At 51.4% G+C, this 16,587-nt stretch overlaps 1 protein-coding gene across 1 annotated transcript; it reads right to left on the bottom strand.

Annotated features, from left to right (window-relative positions):
* Positions 1 to 739: 739 nt before the first annotated feature.
* On the bottom strand, positions 740 to 16,279 carry MOGAT2 (monoacylglycerol O-acyltransferase 2; the record flags this gene model as incomplete). Its single annotated transcript, XM_081061605.1, has 6 exons — positions 740 to 894; positions 2,272 to 2,471; positions 3,056 to 3,230; positions 3,586 to 3,790; positions 11,664 to 11,842; positions 16,189 to 16,279. 6 exons carry the CDS (start codon positions 16,277 to 16,279, stop codon positions 740 to 742), a joined length of 1,005 nt encoding a protein of 334 aa, XP_080917731.1.
* Between the last annotated feature and the right edge of the window lie 308 nt (positions 16,280 to 16,587).

Genomic DNA, 16,587 nt, shown 5'->3' with positions numbered 1-16,587 from the left:
TTTGTGAAAAGGTCAGGGCTAAAGTTATAAAGGACGAGCACGAGGTACCTCTCAGCCTATGTCACGTAGGAGCTGAGACTCAGAGGTCCGCTTCGTCAGTCAGGGAAACAGGCTCAGAGGGTGAAAAGGCCCGCAGTCAAACAGCCAATGACAGTGCCATTCTCCTTCCACCTTCTGGCAGCCACTCCATAGCTCAGAGGACCTCAAAACTCCAAGTTGCCGAGGTGAGGGCAGGGGCTTCATGGCTAACCTTCCTCTCCAGCTCGGGGAAGGAGGAGCTGGGACATCCAGGGCGCAGGATGAGGGAACTGGTAGGAGAAGGGGCTGAAGCTGCTGGCTCCATTTATGCTGTCACTTAAGGTAGAGGAAGGAAAATCTGGTCATTGGTTGCAGATTTCTTTTCTCCGCCCATTGAGTGACATTACAACAGAGGACAGAGACCGCAGAAATCATTCTCTTCCAGCCCTCTCCCCTTTCACAGATGAGCAGATCGAGGAGAAGGGGATCACAGGAGAGGAGAGGTTTTGCAGCAAGAGTGCAAATCACCAATGCCAGAGTCTGGTCTCCCCTCCTACATTGCCAGCTGGGATCTGGGGTTGGATTTGCAGGAGTCTGGGCCGGCTCTGGAGGGTATGTTCAACAGAAGCCTCCAGGAAACCTTCTCAGATCACAGCACATCCTGTTGTGCTCCCTAATGTCACCGCTGCCTTTTGGTGGATGCCCTCCTCTGGGAAGGTGCTCAGCAGAACTCCAAGTGTTGGTCCGCGGGGACATTGTACTTGAGCTTGTGGGCTTCAAAGAGGTCGCACAACTCCTTGATGTAGTGCTGGTGCAGTTTGTCCACCTCCTCTTGTGAGGGATTCGGTATCTTCTGCACCCTGATGGGCTTCCCCACTGCAAGACACAGAGGTAGAGGTGACCCAGAGCAGGGTCAGGGCTCACTCCCATGGTCATCTCTGCAGGAAAGTGCTCTTACTGCTGCTATCCCTTTCAACCCTATTTCACGTGATGGATTTTGAGATGTTAGCACAACTCCAAGACTCAGCTGGCACCATCAGCTGGCAGTGCCACATGCCAGGAGCTGTGCTAGGTGCTTTACATGCTTTATCTCCTTTAATCCTCATAACAGTCCTCTGGGGATAGAACCTGTTATTATTGCCGTTGACAGGTGAAGCATGAGGCTTAGAGAGGTTAAGTACGTTGTTCAAAGTCCCCTAGCCGGGAAGAATCAGTACCAGGTTTTAGACCCTGGGGATGGGCTCTTAACCTCCAGGCCACACTGTAGTTCTGGGAGTCCAAGCTGCCACAATCACAAGCGCCTGTATGTCTCGGATGAGGCAGGCCTGCAGCCAGGTAGCTCTCTTCCCCCTTCTCCCTCTGGCTGGCCTGCAGTGCCCCCTTCATTCTAGGGAGGAGTCAGAAAGGCCCTAACTAACCTCCCTCTGGTTCTGCCTGGCTGAGGAGGCAGCTCTCCTGCCTTCTCCTCTTGGGAATAGCTCTGGAGGCAGCAGCAGCAACATTAACATTCATGGAAACATTGCCACACAACACAGGGAAGGCCATGGTGTACAGGGTTCACCAAATCTGTGCTCAACTAATAAACAGGTAGGTTGGAGATGAATGGCCCTCTCTCTGCAGGCTTTGTCAGAGGAACCTAGTTGGAACCCACGAAGAAAGCAAACGAGTAGCTGAAAAGACGGTGTTGTCCATGTACTGAAGCTAAGGCCCACTGTTTACAGGAAAATCCCTCCAGGCCTATTGATTGCTACTTTACACACAGTTCTAACAGGCTTGGCATGCCCTTTCCTTGTACCACCTTCTCCAATAAGCCTTATGAGACCCTCTCATAATAAAAAATCCAATAGATCCTGATTCAAACCTCAACTTTGTTACTCAAAGGCAGTGCGATTTTTTTTTTTTTTTGGAAGTTGTTGAACTTTTCTGAGCCTCCGTTTCACATCAATGAAATAGGGTTAATAGTCCCTACCTGGAAGGTTGTTGTTAGGATAAACCGAGATGCTGCCTGTCAGGGTACCTGCTACACAGCAGGTACTCAGTGATCAGGAGTGACCACTGTTCTTTGTGCCTCTGTTACAGTTCTCGCCCCAGATTGTCTCATCTTGGTGTTATCTGCTTGGATCTATTCCCCAGCCTAGGAGGTGAGCTCTGTGAGGGCATGAATGTGTCTGGCCCATCCCATGCCCCTTGCAGCGTAAGGCCCAGGCCCCTTTCCCTGTAGCCTACCCACTCCCAGCCTGCGTCTTGGCTCACCCACAGTGGTGATGGGTCTGCGGTAGGGTAAGAGACCAAAGTTGTACTGGAAGACGCCACGGCCATGGAAGAGGGGGAGGGAGATACCCATGATCTTCTGCAGCCGGTTCTGGATCGCGCGCAACCAGGAGCCAGGAGAGTTCTCAACTTGGTCATATAGATCATTCTCCCCAAAGGAGAAAATTGGTACCAGATCTGCCCTGGAGGGATACGAAGGAGAGAAGGCATGTGGGAGGCCCCCGAAGAAGGCCCCAGCTGGTCACCTAGCTTCCTGCAGCAACCCAGAGATCAGGAATTGGAGCCGAGGACAGAGCCTTGGGCTGGAAATAGGAGGTCTGGAACAACCTCCTAGTTGTTCCTTGACAGGTAGACCAGAATGCTTCTGAGAGTCCTTCCAGATAGCAAACATCTGCCAACTTTGTAGAAAAATCTCTCTTGCCCCAGCTAACTCGTATTCTTCAAAGATGCTTTGAGGTATGAGACCAGCTCTGCACTATGCCCCAAACGCCATTATCCAAAATACCACAGGTCTCAGACCTAGTGATAGCTCTGGGCAATATGTCCCTTCCCACCTAGTCCCTTTGATCACCAAGTCTCCCTTCCAGAATCTTTTCTGGGTATGTGGGCGCGAGGCAGTATATCGATCAACAAAATATCATTGGCGTTATGAGGAGACTGAGAATCTCCCTGCCAAGTTAGAATCTCCACTAGTCTCTGCTGTCTTCCCACCAAAATATGATCCTTGCCAATCTCCAGCTGAATCCAGAGCCCTTTTCCCAGATACCCGTGCTTCAGGGCAAGCCTGACGAAGCCCTGGCGGTTCCGCAGCAACAGTTTGTAGGCTCCCGGCCTGGCATTCAGTGCCTCCTGAGCACCCCCTACAATGATGCCCAGCAGGTTGCCACCTTCTTTCCTGCTCAGAATGTGAGCAGCACTCTCTTTGTCTGAGGTGACCAGCCCTGAGGAAAGAAGAAGGTGGTGAGGTATGGGGTGAGGGGACAGGGACTATGGTGGTGGATGTGGCCCCCACAAGAGATCACCAAAAGTGCCCACAGAGGTCTGGGCCCCCTAATCCACCCACGCCAGCTGGGAGGTCCCTGAGGACTGGGACTGAGTCCCTTCCCTCTTCCTCACCCCTTCATCCCCTCATTGTCCCACTCGGTGCTGTGGGAAGTGCTTCCCTGGGTCTAGCCTTCTTCTTTCACTGTACATGCTCTCAGAAGGAGCACAGAACTGTTGGCAGCCCTCCCTAAGACCCCTCCTCCCATGCCTGCTGCCTCGTCTTCTTGGGCTCCCCAGGTGGGGAAGACTCACCCCCTGACATGATGTAATCCCTGAAGAAGGGGGCCCGGAACCACACGGTCAGCATCATCAGGTAGGGGCGGATGCCGGGGAAGACCTCAGGGAAGCTGGTGCTCTCGGTGCACAGGTTGAGAAAGGCTCCGGCGGCCAGAACCCCGTGGGGGTGGAAGCCAGCCAGGTAGTTCCGGGAGGGGTCAAGCTCAGCAGTCTTGACCAGCTGCAGGGACAGCAACCTGATGAGTCAGAGCTGGACCTGCATGCCCACTCTGACTCGGCCACTCTCCAGTGTGACCGTGGGCGAGTCACTCCCCCTCTCTGAGCCTCAGGTTCTCATGAAGATGAAGGCATGGTGTGTGACTGCACTTGGTGATACCGTGGGCCTCCTGTGGCCCAGACTCACTGATGGCTTGGACAAATCACTTCCCTCTCAAGTTCTTCATCTGTAAAATGGGGACATTTGGTCTTGGAATTACCAAGACTACATGACAGGATATATTAATAATTTGAAGGCATCAAAGGGCCACAAGGGGGTACCACCATGCTGGAAGAGCCCTGTTCTAGAAAACTCAATACGTATAAGAAGAATGGGCACTTACGACCAAGGAGTGAGTATTTGCAAGATATATTGGGAGTGGATTCCTGTTAGATTGAAAGAGCATGCAGATCAGGAGGCTGGCTCTAGTCTGTTTACCCCAACGCAGGTGTCTCATCTGTGGCTCTCTGCAACCCCCACGCCAGACCTTCATTGCCCTTTGCCCACTCTCTTTCCGCAGGCACAGGCAGCTTTGCTGGTACAGCAGCTTGCCTGGGTCTGGTCAAGCCTTCAGCATGGAGGGTGTAGCAGGGACCACCAGACACTGTAGATTGAATGGGAGAGGAGAGCCATTTGTCATTAGCAGTTTCCGGGTGAAGTGGGGTGAGTGGAGGCGCCAGGAACTGAGTTAACAAATGCTGCTCTCTGCCGGTTACTGGACAGGTTGCAGTGTGACTGAGTCTGTGAAGATGATTGCCGTGGGCAGTGATTGCATGTTTGGAAGACCCATCCCCTCCCCACCCTTTACAGTGCGCTGCATTCTGGGAGCCACAGCCGTCAGAGTTCGAAGGCCCCTGAGGCCTCAGATCCCTGCAGGAGGCTCTCCCTGATAGGGCTACTCAGGCCCTGCAATTTGCACTCCTGGACCAACGTGGAGTGGGGAGGCAGCGGCAGCCCTTTCTATCCTGGCTCAGCTTTTCAAGGGTGAAAGTGCACCCTGTCATCAAACCGAAACTTTCAGCAAATGACTCCCTAAAGATTCTTGTTGCTGCCTTGGGGGACCCAGAGGCCTGGCTACCCATCCTCCGAGAAGCCTGGAGGGACCTGGGGGACAGCAATGGGGATCTGAGCCTGTCTGTCTCATCCAGCTTCTCCTGTCCTTGACCTGGACTTGGTCTCTGCAGCCCCTCCCCCATACCCGGTAGGATGCCCTCCGGTTAACCATTGATCCTTTGTAGAAAGGCTGCAGCGATCATTGCCTCCCAGACAAGGACAAACCACTTCCACCCAAGCAGTGGGGATTTAGTCCATGTGAAAATAAAGATGGAGGGATAATATAACCAGAGATTTCTCATCGCCGAATTGGGAAAAGTGCTTCCTCAGGAACCCATCTGTTGTTGTTTCTTTAAAAACATACCTGGTTCCTTGCACTGAAGCACTTACTTATAAATTCTCTTTTAGAGCTAGTGGGAAGATAATTTTGGACAACCTCTGAAAGGCAATTTGACAATATCTATGACAAACAAAATATGTAACTGACCTCTAGGTCCTGGCCCGCTCCATGCCTCAGTTTCCCCTTTGTACCACAGGACAGTGATAAAACCTTCCTGGCAGGGTTGCTACTGGTTCTAGGTGACGTAAACATAGAGTGGGGAGGTTTGTAAAGTGCTGTGCTCTCTGCCTTGCTCCCTCAGTTCTCTTAGTGGAGAGGAGTGTGACTAAGCAAAGATGGATGTCTATGGAAAGCCCTCTCTGGGTGCAGGTCCCAGCAGATGGCCCCAGGGAGTGGCAGCTAGGGAAGGGAATGGCCAGTTGGCTGGGCTCTAGAGGTTGCTTTTTTTCATACCCCATCAAATTCACCTTTTAAAGTGTGCAATTCAGTGATTTTAGTATATTTCAAAGCCATGCAACCATCACCTCTCTCTAATTCTAGAGGATTTTCAACACCTGCAAAAGAAACCCATACCTACTAGCAGTCACTCTTCTTTCCTCTAGCCCTTGGTGACCACTAATCTATTTTCTGTCTCTGTGGACTTGTCTGTTCTTCTAGACATTTCATATAAATGGAATCATACAATATGTAGCCTTTTGTCTCTGTCTTCCTTTACCTCACAGAATGTTTTCAAGGTTCATCTGGGTTGAAGCATGTACTGGTATTTTGTTCCTTTTTATGAGCGAATACTATTCCATTGTATGGATAGACCACATTTTGTCTGTTTAATGGCCTTTGGCCATTACAGATAATGTGGTCATAAAAACTTATGTGTAAGTCTGTGCGAACATGTTTTCAGTTTTCCCAGGAGCATTGTTATTTTGAACCCCCAGACCCTTGCCTAGAAGACCATGACCTCGCACAGGCTCTCCAGAGGAGGACATCTGCAGCTTGGGTGGCAGGGGGGACAGTGAGGGGTTGTGGCTCTACCACTCTGCCCAGTCCCATCTCTTGACAAATTCCCTTGAGCCCTCTCACACCCCTGGGACAACCCAAATGCCTCAAGAGCTCACTGTCCACACAAAGCACCCACACCACTAGCCTGCTTAACCACGGCCCTAGGGAGGCTGGATGCAGTGTGGGAGCCCCCGTCAAATAGTGGAGCAAACTGACATACGGAGGGATAGTGACCTCCCCATAGCCACACAGATGACCCAAGTCTGAGCTCCGTCGTCTCCTGCAGAGAGCACCAGACAGAGCCAGGAAGACTTTGCTCCAGACCAGGAGAGATAGCTGGAGACTCAGGACTGTCTCAGGGGCCTTCTCCTTTTTGGTCAAACTTGGAAGTCCAGGGCACTCAGGTGTCCACTCCAGGAGAATGCAGTGCCTGCATCAGCAGCCTGGCCCTGGAGAAACTATTCCTGGCCTAGTCACCTAACTTGATAACTCAGCAGGTTAAAAATGCAGGGCAAGCAGGGTCTGATTTAAAAGGTCTAGTTCTGGCCTTAGGCATCCGATCTGTGACAAATTTCCCAGGAGATTCCTATACATATCAAAGTTTGAGAGTCACCACTCTAAACCAAAGGAGTCCCCTTCCAGGTTCAGGTAGTTGGTCCTGTGTGTGTGTGTGTGTGTGTGTGTGTGTGTGTGTGTGTGTGTGTGTGTAGGGACCGACATCCTTCCCTGTCTCTTCCTGTCAGGACCAATGGAAGGAAGGGCTTGGATATTCCCCCTGGGCCTGGCAGTGAGTCAGCGTGGCTCAAGTCGGGCTTCGTCCTCCCTCTGCTTCTTCATTGATAAGATCACAGCCAGCCGGGTCCTCTCACCCTTCCATAGCCATTCACTCACTTAACACAACTCATTGGCAACTACAGACCTCTGCCCTCAATTCTAAGATGCACCTTTGTTTCACCTCTTAACACTTTGTTATCAAGATACATCTGACAATTCTAAGTAGAATTTTTTTTTTTTTAGAATGTTTTTCTTAGTGGTACCTAAAATACTGGTACATTTCACCCCTGAGGATATCTTAGAGTTGAAGAAGTACAGCATGTATCAGGCACTGAGACCTGGGAAGAGTGCCTGAGGTGGGGAATTCCCAGCACCTCGTGTGTGCTAGGCACCTGCTACACCAATGCACTTCACCCTCTGTTAGCCCTGCAAGAAAAGTACTGGTGCCAATGCCCCCATTTTACAGATGAGGAAACTGAGACACAAGGTTAATTAGCTTGCTCTAGGTCACATAGCTAGTAAAGTGGCAGAGGCAGGATTTCAACACTGGCAACCATATGTGTGACCAGTAAGCTCGGCCGCCTTGGAGGAGTTTCCAGGTGAAAGATCATAGGGGGTTAACAGGGTGAAGGGGTACATTTCAAGTAAGGGCACCAGCACAAGTGACATAGCTCATGCCTAGAGAACTGGGATGGCAACAGGGGAAGGAGAGGCAGGTACGGAGTGAGCAGGGGCCCAGAGTGCAGGGGTCTGCAGACTGTGGCAGAAATTGGATTTCATACTGGGTGTGATGGGAGTCACTGCTGGGTTTTAACATTTTATGAGGATTATTGTGGCCGCTGAGTGGAGGATGGACGATGGGGAGTGATGACAGAAGTGGAGCCCACATGAGGAGATGACCAGGGCCAGTACTTAAGTCACTGGGAAGAGAGAAGGACCAGATACAGAGTAGTCTGAGACAGACTCCAGGCTCTAGGGCGGCAGTTTTCAACCAGGGCTAGTGGTCCCCCCACTGCTCCCACACAGGGTACGTTTGGTCATGTTTGCAGACATTTTTGGTTGTCACAATTGATAGAGGGGAGTGTTACTGGCATCTAGTGAGTAGAGGCCAGGGAAGAAGTCAGAATCTCCGCCAACACACACACACACACACACACACACGACTCATTGGGCCCAAAATGTCAATGGTGCCCAGAAAGCCTCCTGGAGAGCTACCTGGTCAGGAGAGGGAGTGGCAGCGAGGCAGTGGCAGCCACCGGTAATGGAGGCCCCCCAGTCCCTGCAGGGCAGCCCTCGGGGTCAGCTATGCTCTATGCTAGGTCACCACGCCCATGGCAGAGGAAGGACTTCCAGGAGGGTCGAAGGAGACAGGCCCCAGCTCCCTGTGAGGGAAGACCTTGTCACAGTCAGAGCCTGCCCACAAAGAAAGGAGCCGTCACAAGGAAGTAAGCGCCCCATCCAAGGGCTATGGAAGCGAGAGCTCTGTCCTGGGTGGGCGGCTGACCACCTGAGTCCCTCTGACTTAAGAGACCTCAGTGCTGGAAGGTGACCGGGCTGGGAGGTGGGGCACGAAGTCCCGAGTGATGTGTGCAGGCTGTGCAGGAACTAAGGGCTAATCCTAGTATGGGGGCGTGTCACGGGGGTGTCCTACACAGCAGCATTCTCTGACACCGGGTCACAGGCCTGGTCACAGCACCCCGGCCCTCCTTAGCCTTGGCCTGTGTAGACAGGGTTTGCTCAAATGATGATGAAATCTTCACAGCTCCCTGGCTGGTCTTCAGCATGAGGTGGACACAGTTCTCCTACGTGAAGCATTGCCTGATTCTCCACCATTAGCTTATTAGGAAGATTATAGGGTGAGTTTAGAAAACTCCAGGGCCCAGAAACAGTTTCCTAGTTATGCTTGAAATTCCACCTCTAGATGCTAGTTCATAAAATCACAGTAAGAATTGATAGGAGCTCAGAAATCCACAGGCATTTGATGGAGGAATGCAGAGGCCTGTGAAGGCAGGGGAGTTCCGGCAGAGCTGGGACTCCCCACCAGGACTCCCGACCTCCTGCCCACCCCAAGGTCCCTGCAGGGCCTTTTGGAAGAGTTGGAGGGTCTCCTGGGAGCCTATGGGGAAGGGAATCTGCAGCCACAGCCCCACCCCACAGGCGTCCAGTTTAGGACAAGCCGTCCAAAGTGTGTGTCATCTCGCCCTCTGCTGGCCTGTCCTGTGCAGATACTGATGCAACAGGCCTGCAGGGGGCACCCATTCTGAAATACTATACTGTGCATGTAGAAATTCTGCAAATCACGTCGTGTCCCATTAGCGTGAATAATGCGGAGACTGAGCAACTCAGCTGGAGAGCTGCCTGGCTGGGGAGAATCAGGAAGGGCAGAGATGGGATCAGCAAAGAGCCACCTCAGTATCATTTTTCAGCCAGACAGGCAACTGGCAGCAGCTCTAGGTAGAGAGCCAGATGCTGTCCTTTGCAGGCCCTTGCATGACCGAAAGGCAGTCCCCTGGGGAACTTCAGTTGAAGAGTACCCGTTCTGTGGAATGGCCGTCAGGGGCCTCCATCACCTTATCTCTGAAAACCTCTGCAGCCTTATCCCCAGATATACATTCTACTTTAGTCTCACTGAACATCTGGCTTATTGCTCGGAAGCCAGGCTGTGGCCAGCTTCTGGGTCGGTGCTTATGCACTTCCCTTTCTTTCCCTGGTCAACTCAGGAGTCAGCTCACCGTGGGAGGTGAGATCACAGAGCCAGAATCCACAAAGCCCTACTGGACGCCAGACCTGTTTACGGTTTCTGTCTCTTGGAAGCTGACATGGTCACACACTCCCAGGCTACAGGCCACTCTTTCCCATGGAAACTCTACCTTCCTGGCACAGGAGAGGAAACCCTGGCTTGAGCAAAGGGGAGAGAGGCCAGGAAATTCAGAATCTCAAGCTGAGAGGTCCTGGGTGGGACCTCTACCCACAGCAAACCCAAGGCTGCTTTCAGGGTCCAGCAAGACCTGCTTGTCTTTGCTGACAAGTTGCTGGGAGAACACACTGCCGAGGAAGCAGATGGAGGGGGTGAGGAAGACCACCCCCACCTGGGCCCATTAGGTTACCTCAGCACTGCCCACTGACTCTGCCTTTCAACATCTATCACCCCTCATGAGCAGGAAAGTCTCTGCCAGTCAACTTCCTGCTTTCTGCCCAGTTGCTGCCCTGCTGCCCTGCCCTGCCCATCCCTCCCTTGCCCTTTGCCCAGGAGGCCCTGTTCATTGGTGTGCTAGATGCTGCTGCCCCCCAGTTGCTGCCCAGCCTTTGCTAGCCCTTGCTGAGTCCCAGGACTACCAGAAGGGAGCGAGGCAGGAGCCAGCCTCTGCTGCTGAGTGCCTATGACTCAGGGGAGTTATTTAATCTCTGTGAACCTGTTTCCTCCACCCCCTCCCCATTTACCAGCCAGGGACCTAACTCCCAGAGGGGCAGGAAGAGGTGGAGCTCCCAGATGGAGTGGGAAAAGCCATGCAGGTGTGAAGATCAGAGCAGCAGCAGGGTCCTGGGTTATCAGAGCCCTCCCCACACCCGAATCCATGCTCCAGTCTCCCTGCCATCCCCACTGGCTCAGTAAAATAATTCTGGTTACTAGCTTACCGAGAACCTACAAAGTACTTTACCCGCTGTCTCATTGAATCCACACTATCTGGGGATGTAAGTGGCATCATCTCTACTTTACGTATGGGGAAAACTGAGGCTCAGAGAGACTGTGTAACTCACCCAAGGTCACACAGCTGGTATGTGTCAGAACTGGTAATAGAATCTAGTGTATCTAGCTCGAGGCCACATTCCATACCTCTTTTTCCCTTCTGTTTCCAGAGGAGGGCTAACTGTTCCTGCCTGGCACCTCTCTGTGTCCCCCTGCCTTCCCCATCCAATCCCATCTGGTCAATAAACCATTCCTGCCCAGCTGCTTACATCTAGGATTTAGTCTGTCTGGAATTCAGTAAAGGAGCTGAAGGATCTATTGACTCAAATTGGTCTGCTTCACTCAGGACTGATCTTTGGGTCCAATAACCATGAGGTGCCCTGAGTCACAGAGTCAGAGAATTCAAAGGTACTCAGAGTAGGAGGAACACATGGGGAAACTGAGGTTCAGAATGAGGCAAGGCCTTGCCCAAGGACACATAACATACCAGAGTTAGGGGCAGGAGAGAACCTAAGAACTAGTTCAGGGCACTCTCTCCTGCTCCTTTACCCATAGTTAATGCACAGACTTTAAAACCAGTAAAAGAACGTGTTGTGTGACCTTGGTCATACCTTTGTCCCTCTCTGGCTGTCAGTCTCCTCATCTGATGAAATGTAGAGCTAGGTGGTCTCTTAGGACCTTGAATTTATCTTCACCCCCACACCTGGGCCACTGAGGGGTTTACACCTGTAAGATACACATGTGTACCACACTATACGTCCCACGGAGCACCTTCAAATCCTGTGCATTCATCAATCCACACATCCCTGAAGATGGGAAACCATGGCCAGTGAGGAGCTGGACTCTTCCGTATGCCACACAGTGGTGGTAGCCCTGGCTTCTGCCTCCCAGTCCAGTTCTTCTCACTGCATATACGGCCGCACTCTTCCCATGGAGACGTGGGGCATTATCGTCCTGGTCACACCCCAGCCAGCCCTGATACTCACCGAGATGGGGAAATAGTCCTTCATGTACTTCCAGACGACACAGCGTCTTAGCACCTGGATGCGCCTGCCCCCCTGCCGTGGCGTCTCTCGGTCCAGGTACCACCAGGTTGCATACAGGACACTGACTAACCAGAATCTTGTGAACAGGAGGCCTATGAAGACTGCAATGCAGATCTGGGCTGGGGAGGGAAGCAGGAGCTGTCAGTGCTCAGAGGTGTGAGAGGAAGGAGCTGAGACTGCCCGCACTGAATGTCCTCATAAGACCAGCCCTGGCAGCAACATCCTGCCCATCGCTCAACCCCAGAAAGAAGACATCAGCTTCCCGGGCCTTCAAGGGGGAGGGAACGCAGCCAGCCCAATGTCCCACCAGGAGCGTGGATTTGAACGTAGGTAGGCCTAACGCCAAAACTCGTTTTCTCCCACTGCATCAGGCAGCCTTTTTCATTCTGGTCTTCCCCTCTCTCCTCCTTTTCTCCAGTAAAGTACAGTTGACCCTTGAACAGCACAGCTTTGAAATGCCCTGGCCCATGGATATGTGGATTTTTTCCCCAAAAAACTACGTCAAGCACTGTAAATGTATTTTCTCTTTCTTATGATTTTCTTAATAACATTTTCTTTTCTCTAGCTTACTTTATTGTAAGAATACAGTATATCATACATATAAGACACAAAATATGTGTTAATTGACTGTTTATGTGACCGGTAAGGCTTCTGGTCAACAGTAAACTATCAGCAGTTAAGTTTTGGGAGAATCAAAAATCATAATGAATTTTTGACTGCAAGGGGAAAGGGGTCAGTCAGTGCCCCAAACCCCCATATTGTTCAACGGTCAACTGTAATCTGCACTCATCAGGTACTCAATAAATGCCTGGTGGACAACTGCTGTATTAACTGTTTCTAGTTTCCATCTTTTGGGACCTCAGAGATAAAGGAGACACCTTTTCTGCCCAGCCCTCTGTCTGTCCACCCTCTGTCCCATCTTGCCAAAGATAAATCTGGCCAGGTCCCCCCACTAATGAAAGCCCAGGGCTTTCCCATAACTTCCAGGCACAGCCCTAGCAGTTCAGCCTGGAAATCAAGCTCCCCTTGCTATAGTCTCACCTCCCCCACATACACACCCACTGCCTCGGCCACACTGAACTGTTCAATGTTCCTATAGCTCACTGAGCTCTTTCAATCTCTAAGCTTTTAGTCATGCTGTTTTCTCTGCTTGCAGTGCTCTTTCCTGGTGAAGGAAAGAGGTCCCCACTTCCCTTCAACATTGTACCAGAGGTCCTGGCCAGTGCTACGTGACAAGAAAAACAACTGGACAGCATCAAGACTAGAAAGGAGGAAGCAAACTGTCTCTACCCACAAACACACGATTTAGTACATAGACTATCCTAAGGAATTTATAGAGCAGCTACCAGGAGTTACATGAATTCTGCAAGGTCGTAGGACCTTGGAAAAGAACAGTTGCACATACATGGTTGCCCGTGCATAGAGAGGATGGAAGGACCCAGCAGATCTGGAGGAAGGAGACAGAATGCCAAGGGGCAAGGATGGCACGAAGACTGACTTAAATTCTTAAATTTTATTTATTTATTTTTCACATTTAAAAAGTTTGATGTGAAAAAAAATAAAATAGAGAACCCCAGTGAGGGCTCTTGTCCCTCGGGCAAATTAAAAGTCTGTGTGGATGACTTCCGCTTTAAGGAAACCTGTTCTAGAGAGTAAAACGAATAATTCACAGTGGCTACCTGGAGGGCAGGGTTTGGGGAAGTAGTTTACTTTTCGGATAAGCGCATTTTGTTTGAAGGTTTTACAAGAGAATGTATTAGGTTAGGAAAAAACCCACACAGGGCACTTGCACTTGACCCAAAAGACTCTCCCTACCTTACCAGCCCCCTCACCCTGGATTCACTCTTTAATTCCTGTTAGCAGGCAAAACCCAGCCTGTAGGTCACGTAGAAAGGGAGATACTTTCTTTCTCAATCCTCACAACACTGAGAAGGAAAAATTTTAGACCCCACTCTACGAAGATCCAGAGAGGGTGTGCAAATTAGCTAAGGTCACACAGCAAGATGTGACCTGGGATTCAATTCTATTATTTTGGCTACATTGTGCTCTCATTTATTCATTCAACAAATATTGGTCAACTCCAACTCTTCTAGGAGCTTCTATGCAGCTAAGAACAAGACAAACTACTGTTTGAATGGAGCTTACCTTCGTGTGTGAATGTGTGAGTTACAGAGAGGAAAGGAAACAATAAACATGTTAATACATTGGGAAAGCATTTGGCTCTGGGCCCTGAGTCCTGGGTAACAAGTCCTAGTTGACGTCTCCAGCTACTTCTTTGCCACTCCCAAAGTGCCTCGTCTAACTCTAATGTGAACCAGCTGTTCAATTAATGTGCAGAGTCTTTACCCCTCCACTAGAATCCCTTACTCTCCTGCCAGGCTTTGAATCCTGCCCTGTGGACCCCATCTCCTAAATATCTTTCGAAAGGGGCCACTTCTTATTATGCACTTCCAGCTTCCCTAGATCAGGGTTGGCGATCTTTTACTTAAAGGGCCAGATTATAAATATTTTAGACTTTGCAGCCCAAGAGGCAACTTGGAGGATATTATATAGGCACATTACCACTTAAAATATAAAACCATTCTTACCTCATGGACTGTGCAAATACAAAAACAATCAGTAGGCTGGATTTGGCCCATGGGCCATCATTTGGTAACCCCTGATCTAGATTGTGACTGCTCCCTGCCACAGCTCTATTCCCCCACACCCCAAACACACCTCGACTACGGCTACAGGGACCTTTAACACACAGATTGGATCTTATCACTCCCCTACCTCCTAGGGCTCTCCTTTGGCCCCTGGATAAGGGATAAGGTAAAAACCTCCTACTCCTGGCACCAGTGGGCCCAGATCTGTTTTCTCTGCTGCCCTCCCTCTAGTCTTCCTAGCCTAGGACGACTTTGAACTCTGTGCTGTTTCTGACGTTGCCCAGCTCCTGTGCCACAGGTCTGCAGGGCTGGGGTGGGCACGGCCAGTCAGACACACTTCTGCTCACAAAGTGAGGTCTTTCATTCCCCGTGATCCATAGGCCACAGCTTACCCTGCTCTGGGCTCCCGGTGCCCTTTGTCCAGGAACCAGCATTGCAGCCTGTCCTGGGTGTAGCCCTCCCTTCCTATGTTTCCTCTGCAGACTCCTAGCCCACACCTCCTGCTGCGCCCTCTGCCCTCTTTCCTCCCTCTGCCTCCTTCCCTCTCTTCCTTTGGCAGTAGGAGGAGCTCAGGACTCCTGATCTACGGCCTTGGGCGTTTAAAGCACTTAGATTCTCTGCTCACCTGTGTGATAGGGATAACCAGGGATATTTAAACTATTTAACAACCCTCAGGATGGAGACATAGATCAACATAAGGGATCTAGGCGCCAGGTACTGAAGAGCCTGCTTTGCTGGCGGTGAAACCTTTAGCTGTAAGGTTTTTGAGGGAAGGTTCTGAGAAAGCACCTGGTATGGGTGTGTGTATGATCGCTATTGACCAACCTGTACAGAGTACGTCCACATTTTAACACCAGGATAGTGGCATCTGTGTCCAGGCTGAACACCAGCCCTGCGGGTAGCGATTCCTATCCGGTCTAGACAGCAGATGAAAGGAGGAATCCACAGACTCTTAGTCACTCCGTTTTCCCAATCCTCAGGCCTGAGCCCTCCCCAAAAATGTTCCCTTCAGCAAAGCTGGAGTGGGGGCAAGTGTGGCCTCCGGGCCACAATCGATGTGTTCACTCTGGGGGAGGGGAAAGGAAGAGGACCCTCCTGTGTGATCCCAGCCCAGGGGCCAGGACAGGGCAGAGTGAGCACATCTCTTCATTTCATCCCACAACAGCCCTGTGAGGTAGATATTGTTATTCCGGTTCTGCAAATGATGAAATAGAGACCTGGACAGGTCAGGCATGGATCCATCAAGGTCACACAGCTGGTCAGTTGCCCAGCTGGAGTCTGACCCAGGTTTGCCGGGTTCGTTGCTCACTTCCCAGTCTACTTTCAGCCTGCACCTTCTCTCCCCATCCTGTTCTTTCCCTGTTTCCCCTCTTTCCCTGCTCCCTACCTCCTCACCTATTTCCTCAGTTTTCTCCTCTCCGAAAGGAAGGAAGGGAATCCATCCATCCATCCATCCATCCATCCATCCATCCATCCATCCATCCATCCCCTCTGAACAGCCTGAGGAGCCAGGAAATTTCCCACAATTGCCTAGATCCTTCCCCACACCACAGGCAGCCTAAGGCAGGGGCTCTGTCCCAGGACTAAGGTGGGACACACAGCCCAGGAAAGCTAGGTAACCTGTGCAAGGCAAAGGTGGTGACTTCTACCCCACTCTACCCCCACACTGACCACACCCTTCACCGGTCTCTGGCCAGGGGCTCTGAGCCCTACGAAACCCCCCTTAGGACCAGTGTCTCTCCACCATCAATGCACTGCGTGCACCTAGAGTAACGGGTGCCCACGGTCTTCCCGTACCCCAGTCCAGCCCGCCTTACCCAGGGCCAAGAAGGAGAAGACCCACTGCAGGACCGCGAGGGTCTGCAGCCTGCGCTCCCATGGCAACGACAATGGAGCAAACTCCACCATGCTGGTTCTTCTGCCGGCTCTGGAGGCTTCTCTCAGCACTGCTGCAGTCAGAGGTAGCTACTGTATTTTTGCTGCTGGCAGAGGTTGTGTAAGCATTTGTGGGTGGAGGAAGAGGGTGCCCTGCCCAGCCCAGCCCAGCCCAGTCCCAAGGCCTCCGTGCCCCAACCCTGGACCTGTTTCCTTGGAGAAACCTTTGATTCCACTTACCCTGGGTCCACCTAAAGGAAGGAGGAAGAGAAGGAAGTCTACAGTCCTTATCCAGGGCTGTTGCCTTCTCCGGCAATGTCTTATGTGTAGGATTCCCTTTC

Source organism: Rhinolophus hipposideros, assembly GCF_964194185.1.
Source record: "Rhinolophus hipposideros genome assembly, chromosome: 10".
Lineage (NCBI taxonomy): Eukaryota > Metazoa > Chordata > Mammalia > Chiroptera > Rhinolophidae > Rhinolophus > Rhinolophus hipposideros.
The sequence above is the reverse complement of the archived record's forward strand: the minus strand, read 5'-3'. Positions and strand labels throughout refer to the sequence as shown.